Source organism: Homalodisca vitripennis, chromosome 1, assembly GCF_021130785.1.
Source record: "Homalodisca vitripennis isolate AUS2020 chromosome 1, UT_GWSS_2.1, whole genome shotgun sequence".
In the NCBI taxonomy this organism is placed as follows: Eukaryota; Metazoa; Arthropoda; class Insecta; order Hemiptera; family Cicadellidae; genus Homalodisca; species Homalodisca vitripennis.
Window position 1 is genome coordinate 187401652 of NC_060207.1, and position 24136 is coordinate 187425787.

The 24136-nt window shown below is 35.8% G+C and overlaps 1 protein-coding gene across 2 annotated transcripts in view; it reads right to left on the reverse strand.

Annotated features, from left to right (window-relative positions):
* The window catches only part of LOC124352915, a 92425-nt gene that overhangs the window by 42565 nt on the left and 25724 nt on the right, over positions 1-24136 (reverse strand). For both annotated transcript variants that reach the window (XM_046802642.1, XM_046802643.1), the window contains exons 6-9: positions 17372-18509; positions 9548-9689; positions 2115-2271; positions 937-1065 (exon numbers count right to left, since the gene is read on the reverse strand). In XM_046802642.1, coding sequence (XP_046658598.1) covers positions 937-1065; positions 2115-2271; positions 9548-9689; positions 17372-18509 — 1566 coding nt within the window. The remainder of the gene's footprint in view (positions 1-936; positions 1066-2114; positions 2272-9547; positions 9690-17371; positions 18510-24136) is intronic.

Genomic DNA, 24136 nt, shown 5'->3' on the forward strand with positions numbered 1-24136 from the left:
GGTATCTTATTAAGCTGTGTATAAATCCAACTAACATTCTAGTGTACTCAAAAACCCGGGCTGCACCTCTTATCAAACATTATATTATTCAACGAACCGAACTCTGAAGCCTGTTTATAACACTATATTTTAGGCCTGTGCTATATCGAACACACGTCTTTCCATGAAACAATATTTTCTCTAAAGAGTTGGACAACTTCGTCCGGAGACCCCACTTCGGCGACTGAATAATACTTAAATACAAAAAACCCGTTTGTATCGAGGTTACTACTGCTCTGCCGCGTTACCGCTTAAAGCATACCACTCATTTAGTACCGATGTCAGATACTATCGGTCTGCCGATTTTAATTTTCCAATGCATTGTTACTTATTTTGGGGGAGGGGGTGCGGAGATTTGCCACGGCACAGGAGAGAACTAACCAAGATAAACTCACTACACTAGTGAAGGTAACCTTAGATCAGCCGGCGTCGGATGTAGCTCACGAACATATGTCAATCTTCAATAACAATTTCACGAGCCACGTCGTCTAAAATACGATGTTTCGTGATTAATCAGTTCTTGATCCAGAAGCTGTCAAATTATGTCTTAATTTTATAAATTCTTGGAGATGAAAAATTATTTTTGAAATTTTCCCAGTTCTCAGAAAAATTCCCGGTTTATTCCCAGTTTTCCCGGTCGGGTGGCCACCCTGTAAGAGTTATAATATCTTAATCCACATTATTTATAAAATAAAATGAAGAATTAGCACAAAAAGAATGAAATCTTTGAAGATGAACTTTCAATAAATCAACTAATAAGGGTACGACCTCACCTTATTCTGTTTTTGCTTTAAACACTACTCCAAATAACAATTGTTTTATTGTAAAAATTAAACTAGAAGAAATAAAACCAAAAAATAGTCTAGTAAAACAATGAAGCTTAAAATGGCTACTCACCCCAGCTAAGTGGCAGCGCTGGGCACACATAGGCAACTTCTCAAAGCCTTGAAAAAGGGGCTGTAGGCAATTGAAATGTACACACTCTGTGTTTCCGTAGTCTACGAAGAACACTTTCACATGGTTCCTCTGCAAACACAAATGCCTTTCTTCACTTAACTTTCAATAACGCAATATCTCTCTGTTTTTTTTAATGCAGAACATGGCTGTGAATGAATGAAATTCATTTGCTACTGTAAATCTGACTATCATCTTACCGTTTGAGTTATTTATATTGATTTAGCAGGTTTGTGAAATAACATTTTTGTGTACGTAGTTGTATAATCAAAAAAAGTTAAGGCATTATAATACAACTGTTGGGATTCAATTAATATGAAGAATACAATTCAAGTCAGTAAAATAATCCAATACTTCAACAAATATCAAAATTAAGAATATAATTCAGAAACTAGACTTTAACACATTGTTACTTGTGCACGATTTTTTAGCCAAAACAAACACACTACGATACCGCAGCCACCATATTCCCAGATCTAGCCCCGTGTATCTTTTTCCTGTTTCCGAAACTGAAGAGGCCCATGAAAGGACGGCGGCTAAGTTACGTTTGATGAGATAAAGAACAAGATCACAAAAAACAACTTTTTGAAGTGCTTCAAGGATTAGAAGAAACGTTGACACAAGTGTATAATTTCTAAGCGGTATAACATTGAAGGGGACAAAATTGAGATTGATGAATAAATAAATAATTTTTGAAAAAAAAAAAAAACTAAAGTTGCAATTTTGTTTAAACAGCCCTCATATTCAGTTTGTGTACAAATTTACTTATTTTTCAATTTTTATGTTATCATAATGGTAACCTAAAACCAATATAAAAATATTTGCTTATCACTCAGCCAAATCCCATGGATGACATGCACCATCAACAAACTCAGGTTGCCTATATAGAAATGAAGTTTAATGAGACATTTCAAATCTACAGCTCAGATTGCTTTAAGATATTGTGTGGATATACGTACAGACAAACAAAAATTACATTTTCATGTTCCTGGGGTGACAGTCATAATTTGAGGGTTAGAACGTTTTATGATTGTGTATTTAATTATTTTGAACATTTCATGAGCTAAATATAGTATTTTATGTTAAATCTGACTTGTAGATGGTGTGATGAACTAACTTACCTCAACAGTCCAATCAATGACTTCAACCCGATACCAGTGTTCGTCCTCCGCCCACTTGCAGGCACAGAATTTGCCCAAGACTTGCCATGCCTCTTGCCATGAGTTGTAGGCTACTGGATTCTTGGAATTGTAGTGTTGGAACATCCCATTACGCAGTCTAGAACAGACAATATTTGTATCTTGCAGTCTATATTTGGGGTCATCCAAAAGTACATACCATTCTGAATAAGTTGTATAATATTGTTTTCCAGTACCTTAACTGACTGATATACGAGTTTACCTACCCAACGCAGCCTAGTTTAAAAACTGCCCCACTGAGGTACAATACAGACACATGAACCGTACCTACCCAAAATTGCAGACTAGTTTAATGACTGCCCCACTGAGGTACAATACTGACACATGAACCATACATACCCAACATTGCAGACTAGTTTAATGACTGTCCCACTGAGGTACAATACCAACACATGAACCGTACCTACCCAACATTGCAGACTAGTTTAATGACTGCCCCACTGAGGTACAATACCGACACATGAACCGTACATACCCAACATTGCAGACTAGTTTAATGACTGCCCCACTGAGGTACAATACCAACACATGAACCGTACCTACCCAACATTGCAGACTAGTTTAATGACTGCCCCACTGAGGTACAATACCAACACATGAACCGTACCTACCCAACATTGCAGACTAGTTTGACTGCCCCACTGAGGTACAATACAGACACATGAACCGTACATACCCAACATTGCAGACTAGTTTAATGACTGCCCCACTGAGGTACAATACCAACACATGAACCGTACCTACCCAACATTGCAGACTAGTTTGACTGCCCCACTGAGGTACAATACAGACACATGAACCGTACATACCCAACATTGCAGACTAGTTTGACTGCCCCACTGAGGTACAATACAGACACATGAACCGTACATACCCAACATTGCAGACTAGTTTAATGACTGCCCCACTGAGGTACAATACCAACACATGAACCGTACCTACCCAACATTGCAGACTAGTTTGACTGCCCCACTGAGGTACAACACAGACATGTTAAAGTTACATACTCAACTACATGTTGAGTATGTAACTTTGACTTAAGATTAAAGTCAAGTAGGCAGCCTTGTTTAATAACTGCCTAGATAATTAAACAGCTGAACATTGTTGGTCAGCTGAGCGTATCTTGGCTCTTCTTGAGATTGCAATCCTTTGTAATGTTTGTTGTGTTTCAAAACTGTACTGTATTGAATAAATGTCGTTACCAATTTATATTCTGGTTTTATTGAAGTATTTGGTGTAGGTACAACGATAAGCTGTACCTGACCATCACTGCAGCCTAATTTAATAACTGCTCCTCTGAGGTGTAATGCAGCAATGTAAGCTGTATCTGACCAATGTTGCAGCCTCGTTTAATAATTGACTCAATGAAGTACAATATATACATTGTGTGCACTGCTGGAAATTAATATGTATATTGAATTGTAATAAAACAGATTATAACAGATCACAATATGGTTTAAATTTAAATTTCAAATAGCTTGCGGCAAGATCGGTAAGTGATAGTTATCATGTATCACAGCTGATTATTACATGTAAGACTAAAATAATTAATAAAGCAAAACTTAAGTCAACTTTATACTGGAATCAATTTGAATTATTTAATTGCGATAATCACTAAAATTTAAAATCTATTGGTGAGATTAACAAACATCAAGGTAAAACGTATTAGTTTGGGTTGGAGGCTGAAAGGCTCATGACTTCCGGTCTGTTGATCTGGTAGCTGTAGCGAATTGCCTTCCTTCTTCTGGCTTGATTAGTAAAAGAGAAAGGAGGTGTTTGGTCCTCGTGCTAGAGAGCTCACCTAAAAGCTCACCTAAAAAACTGTTATTTTTACCATTTTTTAATAGGAGCAACCAGCCAAAGCTCTCCTGAAAAACTGTTTACTTTTTGCCATTTTTAACAGGAGCAACCAGCCAAAGCTCTCCTAAAAAACTGTTTACTTTTTGCCATTTTTAACAGGAGCAACCAGCCAAAGCCTACATTTCCAAACTTTAACTCAAAAACTGCATCACACTTTTTATATTGACAACTATTGTTACTCTAAAATATATATATATATATATATATATATATATATATATATATATATATATATTACAAACCAACTAAGGTAAAAAATGTCTACTAAGTATCCCTGTGGCTCATGTGAAATAGGAGTGAAATACTCAGGTCTAAAGTGCACTGGTCCTTGCAACATGTGGTATCATGCAGGCTGCCAAAATGTAAAAGAAAAAACGTTGAAAAAACTAAGTTCTCAAGATATAAAAACATGGTCATGTTTCACATGTAAGGCAGGAGGCTCAGATTATGACAAAGATCTAGTTATAAATACCATAGACAACCCTTCCTCCTCTGACTTAACATCAAATACTCATAACCAAAAAGACATTCTAAACAACTCCATAAAAACTCTAGAGAGCAGTATTTTAGAAAATGAAGATGATAAGCTTGCTATGGCTGCTACAATAGGATCGGCACTGCTGGAAGAAAACAAGTTTTTAAAAGAACAACTGACTATTGTAGAAAATAAGTTATCATGTTTACAATGTAAATTAGCCAGTAATGAGGCAAAGATTGAAGAAATGGCCGAAGAAGAGGAAAAATTTCTTGGGAAAATTGAAACCTTATCCAAAAGTTAGCTGAAGCTGAAGCTCAGATTGAAAAAGAAAAGAAAAATGTAATGGAAATTCAAAACTTATCTGAAGACCATGACAGGAAACAGGAATAGATAATTGAAAAATATGTTACAAAAAACAGGGATCTCGAGAAACAACTTTTAGTTTTGAACGCAGGAGTAGCCAAACAACAGCTGAAAACCTCAAGCAAAACTGACACTGTAACTCAAACTGAAAAATGTGAACTTTTTACGCAAGACAAGCCACAAAACTTAACGGCTATCTTGCTAGAAATATTCCAAATTAAATCCAGGCAGAACAGCATGGAGACTACCCTTAAAGACTTGAGTGTTAAACCTCAGTGCCACTGTTCATCAAATCAGCAAAAGCTAGTTGTATATGAGCAAAGCACCCAGACTGAAAATATCCCCCTACAAAACACCACAAGATGTTACCTGTCTACCACAAACACACATGTCAACATACGAAGACCTAAAGATGTGAAGTCCAATTGGGGTAAACATAGAGACCAAATCAGTGTCTCTCTTCAGTCTGCAAAGTTTAAGGCTTTCCAGAATAAAAACTACCCTCTTCCAAAGGAACAACCCCAAGCAGAGAATAAAAAGGATAATAGTTTATGCAATCAAAAGTCTAATGCAGTGGATTTGACAAAAACTTACACCAATGAGGAACTTAGACTTAGTTTAGAAAGTAACAACCTACCACACTCAACTGAAATAAATACAGCATCCACTCTTGAAGCCCCTGCCCTTGCACCCCCTTCATCGATGAGAAGGCCACCCATAACTGCTACAAGACTTGAGCCCTCAGAAACCTTCCTTGAGTTTTATGAAAAGAATATAGAACATGTCAAAGCCAATTATCATAGAAATCAACTTGCTCCTATAAAAATGAACATCTCACCTTTTTTAGAACCAGGCAGCAACGTCAGACCTCCAATATAAAAAGTAATGCATCTTCCTTAGAGCAAAACAAATCTTCAAGAAACAAAATATTTAACTTAACAGTTCTCCATCAGAATATACAGGACTTATCTAACAGATCAAATAGACTGATACACTTTATAGAAAACCTGAAACCAACACCTAATATAATAATACTAAGTGAACACAGTCTCAAATATCAGGAAATTGAAAATGTTGCTCCAATACCTGGATATATCCTCAGAGCACATTTCTGTAGGGAAAAGCATATAATGGGTGGGGTTGCAATATATGTAGAAGATACCTTAGAAAGGAGTACCTTTAATGTACCAATCAGACAGTACTGCGAAGAACTTGTATGTGAAATGGCTTTGGTAAAGGTTATGCTCAATACCACCTGCTTATACATAATGGGTACCTACAGATCACCATCATCCAACTTAGACGAATCACTTAATATTCTCTCAAAAACTATTAAAATCAGTAAACTGGAAAGTTCAAACCTTCTAATCATGGGAGATATAAATGTAGACATTTTAAAACCTGACAGAAGATCAGGTAAATTACAGGAGATGTTGGCTTCTCACAGCATTCAGAGGCTGGAGCTACCACCTACCAGAGTAACCTTCAACACCATTTCATCAATTGACTGGATATGTACTAACTTAAGAAGTGAAGAACTAACTGCAACCGTGTACAATTCTGGTCTATCAGACCACACTGCTCAAGTCTGTACTATTAAAACAGAGTACGTAATTGAGAATTTCAGTAGTACATATCAAACCTTCAAGACAGAAAACCTCCTTGAACTAAAATGTCTACTTCAACATGAAAACTGGCATGACATTGAACAGTTTGAAACCGTTGAAGAAGCCTAAAACAGCTTCATAAGGACAGTGACAATGGCCCTGGATGCTGCCTGCCCCAGAAAATTAAAGAAACCTAGAAAGAAATTAAAACCTAAATTCTTTGCAGATGAAGAAGCCAGCAGGCTTAAAGAAAACTTTCTAAGACTACAACATCAGTTTGAAACAACAGGGGAACTCGACATCAAACAAGACGCAGCAAATGCAAAGAAATCCTATGACCAACGCTTAAAACTACTGAGACAAGAGGCCTCCGCCAACTTCATAGAAAGAGCTGACGACAAGCCCAAAGCCATGTGGAAAATAGTTAATAATGCCCGTAACCAAAACAGGAGCTCTACAGATGACATAAAACTGAAAATAAATGGACAACTTTCACATAACCCTCAAGAAGTTGCCAATAATCTAAATTTATTTTTTGTTAATATGGCAGAAACTACAAAAAATCCCAGCGGATGAGAAGAAGGAATTGGAATCTGTGGAACCACATGAAACAGCATTAATGGAAACAATGACCAAAACGAGCATCGAAGAGGTTAAAGATACAATTAAAAACCTCAAATTCAAAGATTCAGCCGGTATTGATGAAATTTCTTCCAAAGTATTAAAATTTTGTGCTGACGAACTAGCCCCCCCATTGGTTGCCATATTCAACAAATCTTTTAAAGAGGGTCAATTCCCTTCAAAATTAAAAATTTCGAAAGTATTCCCTAAATTTAAAAGTGGGTGCAAACATGATACAAACAACTACAGACCAATTTCACTGATTTCAACATTTTCAAAATTATGTGAAAGAATTGTTCTTCAAAGACTCCTGGACCATTGCGCTCAGCACAATTTCTTAAATGAAAACCAACATGGATTTACAAAAGGGAAGTCAACTACAACGGCATTGATCAAACTAATTGAATCAGTGACAGACAGCATTGAAGAGGGAAAATTGACCACAGCTTTGTTTCTTGATTTAAGTAAGGCGTTTGATTGCCTCAGCCACAACATCATTCTGAAGAAATTGGAATTGCTTGGAATCAAAGGGACAGCAAATAATTGGTTTGAGAGCTACTTAAAGGGTCGTACCCAACTAGTAGAGCTCTACCACTCATCAAATGGTATCACAAAGGCAGTCAGATCAAAAGTCCTTCCAGTGCTGAGAGGTGTGCCACAAGGTTCCGTATTAGGACCAGTGATTTTCATTCTCTTTACCAATGATCTACCCCAACACCTACGAAACTACTGCACACCTCTAATGTATGCGGACGACACTACCTTATTTCTGACCCAACGTTCAGCAGATGGCCTTGCGGTCTCATCTTATACAGCTCTCAACATGGTCATCCAATATTGCTATGGAAATGACCTTTTAGTAAATCCATCAAAGACTAACCAGATCGCTTTTGGAAGGAGAGCATTAGAAGTCCCAACCATTCCAGATGTCAGTATTGAAGATCATTTAAAATTCCTTGGAGTAACAGTGGATACCGAACTAAATTGGATTAATCACGTCGACAATCTTAGTAAAAAACTCAACACTGGTCACTTTGTCATCAAGCAAATTCTTTCTCTCAGTAGCCTTGAAACAGCAAAAATAACTTACTTTTCCCTTTTTGAGTCTCACCTGCGCTATGGTCTTGCTGCCTGGGGTGGAACTACTGCTTCAAATCTCCAACGGATACTTATCATACAAAAGAAATGTATTAGAACACTGGCGGGACTACAACCTCTGGAGAGCTGTAGAGAGGCATTCAAGTCTCTGAGGATTCTCACTGTCATTTCGCTTTACATTCAAGAAGTAATAATGTACGCTGATGGGGAGAATCTTCCAAGGACCAATGATGTACACCACTACAACACCAGAAATGTACACCTCTACAGCCTTCCTGTACATCGTCTGAGGCTTTATGAGCGAAAACTATCATATATGGGAATGAAGCTCCACAATCTCCTACCACCTCACCTGCTGTCCAAAAGAGGAAAGGAACTCAAGATAGCACTACATCAATGGCTTCTAGACCGGCCATTCTACACGCTGGAAGAGTATCTTCAAAAAACCTTTTCCTGATGTTAATGTATTTAATGACACTGTTTATAATCTCAAAGATTGTAAATAAAGATAAAAAAAGCACATGTTTTAATAAAACTAGATTTTGATTACATTTGTGAAGTGCCACTTGGAAATTATATAATGTAGTGCTATTAACATCTGAATATACTTGATTTTAATAATTATGTTGTGAAAGAACAAGTACTACATCATCAGAGTCAAATGTTCGAGTAAACTAAATTGGTGAATGGGATTACACGGAATTAATAAAATAAATCTAAATAAATTAAATTCAAAAAAATACTCTATCCTGGAGATCAGCTTAGTGTTTATTCATAGATACAGTGTTTTTACTAACTGAGCTAGACCTCATTGGAATTTGTTCGCAATCAAGTTATCTACTCATCACATGTTACAAAAAATCTAAACAATTACATGCAGTCAACATAAATTATTCACTAAATTCAATGACATTGGTATTTGAACATATGCAGTGACCATGTGTACCGGTTAACATAACCTCACTTTCAACCGGAACCACATTGTATAACATAATTCAACACCTTCATCTTAAACTACATCGAAAATCCATCCAATCATCACCATATTAGGATCAATATCACATTTGGAACCATGACATATGGCGCACAACGTATGTTGTAATTTACAACAATTATTAATCCCCCAGATGCTGAACAACGCAGTAACAACGTTGGACTATTAAAATAAACTCTCGGGCAATACACCATAACCTAATTCTGATATTCGTCAAGATATACTTAGGGTTATTCCTCCAAATAGGTATTGTCGATACCTCACTGAGAGTGAGGGAGAGGTAATCACAGAAGTTACTAACTTCTAGTCTAAGGTATCAACAAGATATACTTACTTGTCAATGAGTTTGTTGTTAGATGTCAGAAAGTGGACATAAAATTCTGCAGGAGATTCAACATGTGCCATCATTACGTAAAGGTTTTCTCCCGGCTTTAACAAAGTGTTTGGCTTCCTCAATTCCAAATGTGTTGTTGTATCTGCACAATGATGATGTTTTTATACAAATTAATTTCGTAGGATCGTTAGTCTAATTTTCAGCAATTATTATATATAATCTAAATAAATAAAAAATGGGAAGGCAGTCGCAGAACTGACTGACAAAAGTGACTACTTCTTATAACAGGTTGTGAATATATATATATATATATATATATATATATATATATATATATATATATATATATATATATATATATATATATAATCTTGAAAAAGTATGTTTCCTAATTATTAAATTGACATTTTTATATTTTAAAATAATATGAGACACTGAATTCTATAACATACAAAATTTTATATTTTATATTCATTTTATACATATTTTTGTAATATTTTTTTAAATATCATATATTACAATGATCACTGAATTCTAAATATTAAAGTAATAAATATTTACACATTTGCATTATTACTGTTTATATTAGTTTGTATAATTTAGTCAGTATCATTGTCACTACAATCTTGATTTCCAAAATAATTACATTTTCATTGTCATTACATTTAAAAAATGAAACTATCGGATTATGATAACTGAAATAAGAAATAAAAATTCGGGAATAAAATCTTGCTAAATATCTTGTAAACACAGCATCTATTGTTGTTCCATATCTCGTTTTACTTATTTTTCCATTAACATCAACTTTTCATAGTTCAGATCTGATGTTTATATAACGGTCAGTGGCGTCGGGCCGGGGGGGCACGGGGGGGCACGTGCCCCCCCCAACATTATGCAAAAAAAGAAAAAATAATATAAATTATCTTTAAATTACGTATATGTATACACTAAAAGTTACGAATGAATAACTAATATAGATCCCCCGTTAGTCTATTTTTCTGTATGCATCTAATTTGATTCTGTGTGTGTAAAGTATGCGCGTGTTACAACTAAATTTACAAGTGCCGGTGAGCCGACACTGGCCGGTTGCGCCCGAGCTGGAGCAGCCGATCGAATGCACCCGAGCCCAGCCGACGCCGGCCGAGGGCCTCCGAGCATTGACGATGCCTGGCGGAGGGATATCATACCAGCTCAGTGCGCGTGTGTTGTGTTGTGTAGGTGGTCGCCACGTTTTATTCGTTCAATAAGCTTATTGTTACTAGCTGAGCTGCTATTGTTTGTGTAATTTTTGCGGATGTTCGTTTGTTATCATGTCTAAGAAACAGTCCTCTGTACTAACATTCTTTAAAAAACTTGGAAATTCAAGTGAAAGTGTAAATGAAGATAGACATTTAGCGGGAAGTAGCACTGGAGGTAGCGTTGGTGATGAATCGCCATCTTGTTTACGCCCAGATCGTGATGCTACATTCCAGGGCGAAAGTAGAGATCCTTCATTGGGAGTACAAAGTGCAGATATTGCAAAAGGAGCATTTCAGCCTGTTGATTGTTTTAAGGTAAGCAAGATTCAATCCAAATCGAGGCAGTTCAAAGAATCCTGGTACAGTGAATTTAATTGGGTCGAATATAGCCCCATTAAAGACGCTGCATTTTGTTACCCATGCCGACTATTTTGTCAACATAAGTCTGGTCGCGGGGAGGAGTCATTCACTAAACTGGGCATGAACAATTGGAAGAAAGCTTTGGAAAAATTCAGGAAACATGAGAATAGTGAAATGCATCAAAAATCTAAACAATTTCTCAATGAGTATAGAAAAGCAGGAAGCACGGTAGCAGATTCGTTGTCCTCGGCACATACTAAAATGGTTGAGATGAATAGGAGGTATTTAAAATTCATAATTGAAAACATCCTATTCCTTGGAAAACAGAATCTTGCCTTAAGAGGACATGATGAGAGTACTGCTTCATTTAACAGGGGGAACTTTATAGAACTGCTACAACTGAGATCTACTCAAATGGAGGAAGGAATCCAAACATTAATGAAATCCCCAGTCCATTCATACAAAAGTGCCCAGGTACAAAATGAGATAATAGATTGCATAAAAAGTGAAATGCTTCAACAAATTGTCCAAGAGGTGAGTGAGGCTTTGGCCTACTCAATTATTTGTGATGAAACTACGGATATTTCAACCCGTGAACAGCTTAGCATTTGCATTCGATACATTACTAAAATAGATGGACACATTAAAATCAATGAAAGGTTTTTGGGCTTCGTTGATGTGTCAGACACTACTGGTGAAAATTTACATCACACTATTAAACAGTATCTGCAGCAGTTGGGTATAAGCTTAAATAAAATGCACGGCCAGGCATATGATGGAGCTAGTAACATGAGCGGCAAATTCAAAGGTGTTGCCTCAAGGTTCCAAGAAGAAGAGCCTAAAGCTTTGTACACACACTGCCATGCCCACTTGCTTGATCTGGCTGTTCAGAGATTTTGTGAAGAAATAAGACAGCTTCGGAATTGCTTATCCATAGTAAATCACCTGTATAACTTAATTAATGCATCAGCTAACAGGTTTTCAATATTTGAATCAATATGTAAGCAAAGCGGAGAAACAAAAATGAAAAGACTGGTGAGCTTGTCTCGAACTAGATGGACAGTTCGACACAAAGCAATCCATGTAATTCTAGAGCAGCTCCCTGAAGTGTACGAAACTTTGGAAGTTATTGCAAACGATGTATCAAATCGTAAAATTGCAGCCGAAGCTGATGGTCTAGCCAAACAAATCAGCACATTTGAATTTGTATTCAGTTTAAAACTATTGTATTGAGTCAGACTGATATACTCTCCAAAGAACTGCAGAGTGAATCTCTTGACATTTCTAAGGTTTTTGCAAAAGTTGAATCAGTCATTGACTGTTTAAAACTGGACAGAAATGATGATGGCTTTATTCAGATGTGGAATGAGTCAGAAGAACAGTGTAACAAATATGGTATGAAAGGTTTGTCAGTTGAAAGGCCTTCACTACCACGCAAACGGAAGATTCCGAAAAAACTTGAAGCTAGTAGTAGCTCTTCAGATGCTGCATTTCATCAATCACCTGAACCTGAACCTGAACAGATGTTCAAGACTGGCATTTACTTTGCTGCTTTAGACACAGTAATTTTAAACCTGCAATCTCGTTTTTCCAAGAACGATTATGATAAAATCAACTGCATTGCCCAGTTACTATTTAATTGGACCGAAATTGACAACAACGCTGTTATGGCAATCCAAAAGTTTTATAACTTGTCTTTAAGTTTCTCTGTACATCTTAAGTTTTTTCACTGTTATGCAAAGAACAATTTTGTCAAAACAGACAAAGCAACCACAAGAATAACGTTCCAAGAGTTGGCTGATTTTTTTATTGAGAATGATCTTCAAGCCAGTGCACCAGATGTTTGGCAGCTACTAGAAATATCACTTTCGTGGCCTATCACAACAGCAAGCGCAGAAAGATCGTTTTCTACACTACGAAGGCTAAAGACATTTCTTCGAAGCACCATGACAGAAGACTGCTTAAGTGGGCTTGCCCTGATGTCTATTGAGCAAGAATTGACGTCTGAATACATGAAAGATAAAAAACTAGATCTGTTAGTTGACAGATTTTCAAATCTAGCCGATAGGAGGCTAATGCTTCATTAGAAGTAACGAAAATTGGTTCGTTGAAAACCATTACTGTAGTTCTGTTCACCTTAAAACTTTGTCTTGTACACAAATTTGTTTTTGTGTTATAAATGTCCTTGCAGTTATGTCTAGAATAGAATAAACTTGTATAATTTGAAATTGAGTCTTTTTACAATCCATCAATATAGTAAAAATTGATTAAAACCAATGTTTAACAAAAATACACATATACTTTACTTTAGTTCTTAAGTGGTAGTTTTCAAAAAAGTTTCCACGGGACCACCCCCCCCCCCCCCCCGGAGACCCCGTGCCCCCCCAAATTATTAGGTCACGCTACGCCTATGATAACGGTTATTCTAGTTTGAAAGCATGTGAAAAACATAAACATGCATGATGTTCTCTGACACAAAACAAAAGTTTTTTCCACATGCAAAAAGTCCGCCAAAAGAAGACGTCACTTCAATAAATTTATAAGTTATTATATACACATCAATTCAAAATCTTGTCTAGATAATAATAGTAGTTTAACAAAACAGTTAAGAAAGCTGTACCATAAAAATATGGAGAACTAGATGAAGATATGAAATATTATCACATTTAAATGCTAACTGCCTTGTAAAGCAGGCACAGTGAAAGATCGCTAAGCTTATTTATTGGACATAGTTTCTCCTAATAAGCTTAGTTATAAAAATATATATTGCTACCATACTGTCTGAGAATGGATTTTCTTTTAAGTCAGAATTTTTTTGTTAGTAAGGTATTTATCTCAGTTTAGAAGTTGCTCATGTCTAATCCACTTGCCTACTTAACCCTTTAGGGAGTAATATAAAATATTACAAAATGAGTATGGCCGTTCTGGAACGGCCTATGGTGTATAGTGTAAATTGAGTATGGACGTTCCAGAACGTCCTAAGGTGTATAGTGTAAATTGAGTATGGACGTTCCAGAACGTCCTATGGTGTATAGTGTAAATTGAGTATGGACGTTCCAGAACGTCCTATGGTGTATAGTGTAAATTGAGTATGGACGGTCCAGAACGTCCTATGGTGTATAGTGTAAATTGAGTATGGACGTTCCAGAACGTCCTATGGTGTATAGTTGTAAATTGAGTATGGACGTTCCAGAACGTCCTAAGGTGTATAGTGTAAATTGAGTATGGACGTTCCAGAACATCCTATGGTGTATAGTGTAAATTGAGTATGAACGTTCCAGAACGTCCTAGGAATAAATAAATGTAATATAGCCTATAGCCTTCTAAACGTCGAATATCACTATAATAACAATTAGATTATTGTTACAAGTCTTATTGGGATATATAGAGTGAACGTTTTGGATCGATTTTCAGACAGCTGTATATGAACGAGGCAAAGAATCGACTGAGATTTGTTACGCCCCGGCAGTAAGTAAGTATATGAACTAAGACGCTAAATAGACACTGCGCACGCATTTGCCAAGTTTCCCTCGCAACAGCTGGTTAGCAGCAACAGCTGTCTTGTTGATCGATCACCTGACTTGGGGCGTAAACGCTTTGCGCCAATATCGTCTATGTTTACAACGACAGTCGTCCGTCACTACATTGAACTAGTTGTCTGTCAAGTAGTGTGAGAAGTTGTTCTTTTGTTGTGTTTTAGTTAGTTATAATGTAATAATTTGTTTTTAGTGTCAGTTATATATAGTTACAGTTATTTATACTCTAGTTAGTTGAATCTACATTTATTTATTACTCAGAAAAATGGATCCTGATAGGCTACTCAGGAGTGAAGAAATAAGAAACTGTGTTTATGACATTAGTGAAGGTGACCAACTAACAAGTGACGAAACTGAAGCTCTACAGTCTGATTAGAAATTTTCTGATGATTCTGATGGTGAGTTTGACTCATTTCAACTTAGTTCACCTCCTGAAGATGTCGAAAATGTCAGTTGATGATAATATTACTCCTCATAACACAAGTTCACCGTCTAATGATTCCCTTTCGACAACTAACGCTGTTTTTTGTAAAACTTGTGGATGGAGACACAATGATGATTTTCAGCCAACAAACTACAATTTTGATAATTCTATGACAGGCCTAAGTATTGATTTAGAGGTAATGAAATTGATTTTTTTCATTACATACTTGATTGGGACTTGTTGTCGCACATATCTTGTGAAACAAACAAATACTATCAGCAAACAGTTACCGGAAATGGCGACATGTCTGAATTTTCTAAATTGAACCGTTGGACGGATACAAATCCTAAAGAAATATATTGTTTATTTGGAGTAATTCTCCTAATGCCACATGTAAAAAAAATAGTTTAAAACAATATTGGATTAAAGATCCCCTATTACAAAAACCTATCTTTTCAAAGATTTTTACCCAAGACAGATTTTTTTTGCTTCTACAAATGCTACATTTAGATGACAATAATTCTCTTGTTACTGGCGAAAACAAGTTGTGCAAGACACGGACCGTAATTGAGACAGTGAGACGGAAGTTTTCTTCCAGTTTCTATCCCGGCCAAAATGTTGTGATTGACGAGATCCTTATGTTATGGAAAGGAAAACTAGCCTTTCGACAGTTTATACCATCTAAGAGAAGCCGATTTGGCATAAAGATTTTTGTGCTGTGCGACTGCAAAACAGGTTTAGTCCTTGACTTTCTTGTGTATACAGGTAAGAGTACCCAATATGTTACCGCAGATAATAATGCCAACATTTCAGCAAAGGTAGTTTCGACATTGATACAACCATACTTAGAGAAAAACCATATACTCTATGTCGACAATTGGTACTCCAGTCAACAGTTAATTGAACAATTGCATGAAAAGCAAACAGGTGCATGTGGTACAGTAAGAATGACTAGAAAAAACATGCCATGTCTCCCTAAAAAAATGTAGGGAGGTGAAGTTGTAGTTAGATCTAATGAAAAAATGATTACAGTAAGATGGTGTGATAGACGTGAGGTAAAAATGCTAAGCACTGTCCATAGCCACGAAATGCTAGATGTAACAAGACAAGGAAAAACTGTAAAAAAAACCGAAAGTTGTAATAGAATATAATAAAAATATGGGATCTGTTGATAAGTCAGATATGATGATTTCCTTCAACGAATCTTCAAGAAAAACGAGAAAGTGGTACAGAAAATTATTTTTTCATATTGTAGATATTTGTTTTCTAAATTCATACAATATGTTCAAGCTGCACAACAATTCTAAAATATCACTGCTGGAATTTAGAATCAACCTAATACGACAGCTGCTCGAAACTCACCACTCGTCTGAAGAGAGAGTAGCAGTTCAACGACCACTGGGACCGAATGCCGGCGCCAAGCACCCTCTGCGCCTGACAGCTCGTCACTTCCCTCGGCCTACACCAACTCCAACCGGACAGAAAAGGAAAGTGCAAAGGAAATGCTTTGTATGTGCTAATACCACTTTGAAGCCTAAAAAGAGGAAAGACACCACGTTTGAATGTGTTGAATGTAATATTGGACTATGTATATATCCATGCTTCGAAGTCTTCCATACCAAAGTCAAATTTTAATTTTCACAATAAAAGTCAAATTAACTTTAAATTTTAGTCTTAAACCATAATTTTTATGTAAAACAAATAAAGTTTGATCAATATTAATAAATTTAAAAGAAATTTTTTTCTTACTCCTTAAGGTCATTTTTTAGTATTATAGGCTACTCCTTAATGTACTGTAAAAATGGACGTTCTGGAACGACCATACTCCTGAAAGGGTTAAACAAGTACAAATCGTTCAATACCATATACAACAGAGAATATAACGGGTCATCTCGTTATTCGATTTTTGTGAAATTGAGATATCACATGTATTTTTCAATTTCTTCACAAGGTTTACACCACTTACCAGGCGAGTTCGAATTACCAATTTACTCTATGAATTGAGGTACATTTACATGCAGCAGTTTGCTATAAAACCAAACAGATAATACACTTGTTTTGAGGTATGCCATGAAAAGAATTATGTGGTATTTATTATGACTAAGCAAATTATATAAGGATCAGAGCATCAGCTAAACTGCTAGATTTCCCCAAACTACTTTCACAGTAATTTTTACTTACTTCTTATTAGTTTAACTTTTTTAAATTTATAAAATGAGACATAGTTTTACAATGAAACAAACACATTTTCCACTAAAACATTTACCTGGAAGAATTGATGACTGTTCACCGTTAACTTGAGGGCTGGTGTTCTCTTTAGTGGGGTACCTCTTGTTATCATTACTCTGTCTGGGAACAAATTCTGGAGCCAACACGCTGACATTCATATTGACGCTGTTAATCTTTTTTATATTCACATTTTCTTCATTTTCATCAGTGTTGCAATTTGAATATTCTCCTGAGGACCAAGATTTTTGTGTTGGCCCTGTGATGACTGGCGGCAAGCTTGGCCCATTGTTTGGAGGTTGCCAGTGGTGGTTAAAGCTGGAAGGTCGAGGCCAACTGGGAGTCTGCTGCAGCGGCACACCTTGGTACGTCCAGGGAGAAGGAATGGGAAGGATGGGGGATGGACAGAAGGCTGCAGAATGCGGATTATAAGAATGAAAACCAGGTGGATGGTGGTAGTTGTTCATTTGCGGGTGGAATGCTGCATTATGAGCTTTATTAAACCTCGGAGGCTTATGATGGTGTTTGGTCACCATGGGTTTAAATTCTTCAGATGCACCATTCAATCTAATGTCCAACATTTTTTTCTCACATTTAGAAGAATTAGAATTGACATTAAGTAGTGAATCTGTAGAATTGATCGCCTTAATCTCATTGAGCTTAGTTTTTGAGGGAAGACTAGCGTCATCACAACTCGAGGATACTTGATCATTTGCTTCCGGAGTTACAAATATTTCATTTTCAGAGTGATTGAAATTAGTGTTAATATTGGTTGATACTTTATTGGTGTTTGAGTTTAAATTATTTATGTCATCCTGTGGAACTCTAAACAAATTGGCATTTCTATCTGTGTCTTCAGTTTCATTATTTTTGTCATCCTTCACAATGCAACTTTTATAGTACGGATTCAGTGATTCAGCAGAAAGAAAGTCACACATCGACTCATTTTCATCATGTTCATCAGTGATTAATTTTTGTAGTTCTGGCAAAAGCCTTTCGATGACCCACTCTCTCAAATTTCCCTTTTCTTCTTCAAAATACATTTCCACTTCAACAAGAAAATTTGGAAAAGTGCCAGGGAGCTTTTCCAATAGTTTGACATGTAGAACTGCTTCTTTAAGTGTATTGCAAAATAAATCTCTCAAATCTGTACTCCACACCTGATTATTATCTTTTTTCTGGAATCATAAACAAATCATACATAACTTAATTAGACTAGGTTTCATATAGATAAATATGTTTGTAATAATTACAGCAGGTCCCTAAAAGAAAGACCCGATTTTAACTTGTAATGATATTGAAACAAATGTGTCACTAGGTAACTGAAACAGCATTAGATGTAATAGGCATGGTCTAGAGTTTCGAAAAATCCGCCGTATGTCGCTACCAGCACTGACCTTGAGCGTACAGCCACTCAAGGTGGCGTCCGCGCAACAGAAGGAGTATTATGTTATTGAATCTAGTCGTACACAATCAGTGATCATAGTTCAGCGGTCGTTTCATATTCAATTCGACAAACCATCATTACCAAAGAATATTCGACGGTGGTATAAACAGTTTCAAGAAACGGGGTTTCTCTGTAAAGGGTGTCTACAAATCTACTCGCTGTGCTAGCCAAGAACTTGCGTTACCACACATGACGATGTGGTGTGTGTTACAGCGTCGTTTAGCCCTTAAACCATACTGATTACAACTGGTACAAGCTCTTTGAGCTACTCGCTCAAAGTGAAGCGAGTGGACTTTAGCAATGCTATGCTAGAAGACATGGAAGACCACAAGACCAGACTTTACACTCTTGGCCTCCTAGGTTCCTTAACTAAACACCTTGTGATTTTTTCCTGTGGGGATATGTTAAAGAATGTGTTTACGTTCCTCGTGACATTGATGAACAAAAAAATACATAATATCAGCTGCTGTAGCTTCAGTGACAGAATACACCTTAAGAAAAGTTTGGGATGAATTCAGCTACCGGCTAGATGTCGTACATGCAGCCAAAGGATGACAAATTGAACATTTATGATGCATTTTCGTGAACTTCAGTCGTTTGTGAGTAATTTAGTATGCAATTTTTTGAGGTTAAGCCTTTCTTGCCAATAAATAAATATATTTAAATCAGGTCATTATTTTAGGGACTTGCTGTATTATTTCAAAGATGTACTTAGTTTACCACACAATGTTTTACTTATAATTGGTACAATATTTTAACAAAGGTGAATTAAACATTATTTCATTCATGGAAGTATTTAAAATCCTATTAAACCTTTCCCTTGAAACATATAATTTTTCAGACACTGTCAACTTGCATAAGTAAAATTATAGCAGTAGTTTTTAGTTAACCATTTCAACAGCCTAAGTTAGTTATATTAGTGTGTGAATCGTAAAAAATGGTATATACGTATAAAAGTTTTTTATATTTATAATAAACATAAATGACTTTATAAATTTTATCCTACAACTTTTCTTAAATGCTATGCCTAAGTTCTACTCTATTATTTAAGTTGAATTATCATTTATAATTCGGCAACACATACAGCTTTGTGTGAAAATGTAGTTATAACATAATTTTAGACTAGATATATTGTACATGAGCATAATTTTTAAAATGAAGTATTTTTAAAATTTCATGAAGAAATATTAAGATTTTTAAAAACAAACAAAACTAATTATTAAATTGGGAATACAATGCCAAAATTGATTCCAAAAGTTTTCATAAACAAACAAAATATGACATTAATTTAAAACAAACACTCCAATAATATAGGTTTTTTTTATTTTTGTGAAGCCTTTCGTACTCAATGAGAACATCTTTAGACCAACATTTTGTACGTACATTCAGACCACTGTTCTCATTGAGTTCGAAAGGCCTCACAAAAATAAAAAAACCTATATTATTGGAATGTTTGTTTTAAATTAATATCTAATTTCCAATAAGAAAAGAGCTTCAAGAATGTAAAATATGACATTTTAATATTTTTTGTGAAAATCAACAAATTCTTTCTTCAATTGCTATATTGATGCTTCTAGAGTGAATTAAAAGTGGTTGGAGTAAAAACAGCCTTCTCCCCAGTTGTATAGACCTGTGAGCCAACCATCACGAATCATTTTTAAAACTAAATCAGAATCTTCTACTTTTTTATAACACAAAAATAAAATTTTGTACCAATCAATGAAAAATGTTATTAACCATTTAAAAGTTGGCTCACAGGTCTACGTTAAAAAAAAAAAACTTTGTCGTAAATTAAAATAAACTATACCATATTTTTGTACCACCAATTTTTTTATTTTTGTACCGTTTTTTAAATGACGCCTCAGGAAAATATTTAAGTTTTGCTTAACATGATGGAAGAGAACTAGACGTGCCATTACCCATGCACTGCTGGGTTGCAGCTATTAGATGCAGGCGCATGATGGACTTACCGCACTGTTAATTACTAGATGTGGCTAATGTTTATGTTTATTTTTACTGATGATTTCTTTTACAGTTTAAGGTGATTATTTTAATTTTTCTGTACCTGAATAATACTTTACCATGCCTGATTGTGTAATATAAAGAGGTTTTTAATTGGACGATTATAATTGGAAAATGGCTACGATTTATTTTGAACATTTTACAGAAGACTGCTTTGTATTTTCTCAAACACTGTCTTATGAACTACATCCCGAAATCCCAAAGAAACCAAAACAAAATAGAGTCCAGACAAGAAAAATGTTTAAAAGTCAGCTCACAGATCTTTGTATAAAAAGAGAACTATGTATATCAAATTCCGATACTTCATGACAAGAGCTTTCAAATAATACCATACATGACCAAATCAAACAAATTCTTTATGCCACTGTAAAATTTAATTTGTTGAAAATGTTAAAATGTCCATAATCCAAATCATTCTAATGTTAATTAATCTTCTACATCAAACTAAAAGCCATACACAAATTGTTCTTTTTTTTACATATGCGCTTGAACTTGGCATTTATAATTTGGTGGGCTGAATTTCCCTGTATAAACAACACTTTACAGTTAAAGTGCTGAGAAGATTCAAAGAAGGGCTCCGTTTTAGTTCATAAGAATAGTAAAAATTATATGAACATTTATGAGCACTGGCTCACATCTACAATATAAATTAATCTCTGAAACACTATACGCTTACTTAAACCAATTTCTGGCAGCTAATAATCTCTAGGACCACTCAGACTCTGGGAGTTCCGGCTTATTTTTATAAATTTGATTGTTAGTTGTTTTATAAAGTATTTCTGAATTAAATTTTAGATACACTGTTAATATATCTGTATATTCATATATAGTTACTGTGTGTTATAAACTCTACTTATAGGGTTATCTGTATATATATATATATTAATGTAATGAAAAGTAACTAAAACTTTATATATAATTAATATTATATAATTATTAAAATGCAGAGTTCCCCACAAATCTATAACAGACTATCTGTTAATAGAGCAGGTAGACAAACAAAATAAATTATTACAATTCCTGCTAAATTGTATCAGAGATATTGTACTCAATATGAAATTGTGTCAGAGATGACAAGATGGCGTCAGGTGATGATAAGTGCATTTGTGGCTCTTGCTCTAAAGTCGTTACTGAGAGGCATAATGCAGTTATGTGCTATGGAATATGTAAAATGTGGTGGCATATTGCATGTGCAAATATTTCAAAAGTTAATTACGATCATCTAAAGTGTATAGTAAAATTACCGGGAGTGAAATGGTATTGCGAGTCTTGTTTATCACGTATTCAGTTCGCGGCGGAGAACGGTTCAGTGAACGACTCGCAGGGAGGAATCGAATCTTCGTTTGAACACAGTGACAATGAATCCACTTCAGCTAAAAACATTTTTTCCGAACTGTGTAAAATGAACGAGAACAATTTAGCCATGACCAAAAGGCTTAATGAGTTGGGAAAAGAAAACAATGAAATGAAATCACAGTTAAATCACATCGCCAAATTACTTCTGACACCAACGTCGTCTGCTACCGGTGGGAATGCTCAACATAATAATATTACGACTCCAGCGTCGTCTGCTACGGGTGTGACTAATTTGAGTAAAATCAATGAGGCACAGCAAACAAAAGATAAATCAACTGAAGAGGGTTCTTTAAGTACTCCTGGGCCCGAGTTGCATAACAATACTAATGAAAATGCTAATGCCGAAGGGTTTTTAACTCATGACAAGGAATATCCACCGCTACCTGATAAGGAATCAGATTTCATAGTCAAAACATATAAGAAGAACAGAAAAAACAAGGAGAATAACAAAAATAAATTAAATATTACAGTACCATCAGCTGGTAAAAGTCGTCAAGGGCAAGGAGCTAATCTTCAAACCAGGAACAGTGAATCGATCCCAAACAAATCATTGAACAGATCTCAGCAACAGGTTAAACGACCTAACCTCACTTCAACTTCAAGGCAAATTGTCGTGGGAACATGTGAAACAACAAATGTTTTATCCGGTGATAAAAAAGCATGGTTCTACTTAGGAAGAGTGAAAAAAGGCACTGAGGTTGATGCTGTTAAGGATTTCATCACGAATCAGTTCCCAGGATCAAATCCCATTGTTGAGAAGCTTGATTGTAAAGGAGCAAATGACAGCTTCAAGATAGCGGTTGACTTCGACCTGAAGGATGACTTTATGAATGGATCTGTTTGGCCCAAAAACGTACAGTTAAAGCGTTTTTTATTCAAAAGAATAAGGCCAGAAGTGAGAGCCTAACACAAAATCCTTCTTCCAAAAGCAAACAGTGTTTAGGCCTAGAAATAAGCAATACAGGCCTAGAGTGTAAACAGGCTAAGATAGGCCTAGTTAATAATATAAAGTTAGTTTATGTCAACGTCCAGTGCCTAAGGACTAAATTGAACTTGGTGTCTCTTTTTGTTGACAAAGTTGGTGCAGATATTCTCTGTGTGAGTGAACATTGGCTGACTGAAAGCGAAGCCCAGTTTTACAGCTCAGTTCAGTCGCTGACCCTGGCCAGTGGTTACTATCGTACGGATCACAAGAACGGTGGTGTGGCAATCTATTCGAATTGCAGCCTAACTGTACACCCTATCGATCTAAGTGACTTCTGTGTGGAACTCGACATCGAACTGTGTGCAGTCGAAATAAAAGAAAGAAATCTAATAATTATCTCAGCCTACAGGTCTCCAAATGGATGCTCCGAAAACTTCTTCAATGTGCTAGATAAGTGCTTAATGTGGATATCTAAAAAATTCCAAAGTGAAATAGTGTTGGGGGGAGACTTCAATCTCCCCATTGGTTCTGATGTTGCCCTGGGAAAAAACTTTGACTTCGTACTCAAGAGCCACGGCCTATTTGTGGCGAATCGTCAGCCAACCCGAGGTACAAACTGTCTCGATACGATTGCAACCACAATCAGTTCCTGGGATTACTCAGTCAGCGTTGAAGACCCTGTGATTGCTGATCACTGTCCTCTGGTTATGAGTCTTTCATCTGGAAGGGTGAGTGCTGATAATAATAATCCTGCATGGTGTGACAACTATATTAAGTCAGTTAGAATCATAAAAGATGAGAATTTACCTGTTTTCAGGGAAGCTTTATTGAAGGTCGATTGGAATGATGTGATTAGGCTAAGTACAGAGGATGCTGAAAAAGCATTTGCTAACTTTTTCACGATCTTTAGTGACATTTTCAATAAGTACTTTCCAAGCAAGATCTTGCCTAAATCTAGGGCTGGTAAGCTTAGGCCTAAGCAAGCTGATAAATCATGGTATACTGCAGACCTCGCTAATCTTAGAAAATTAGTTATTGCATTTCATGATGGGTTT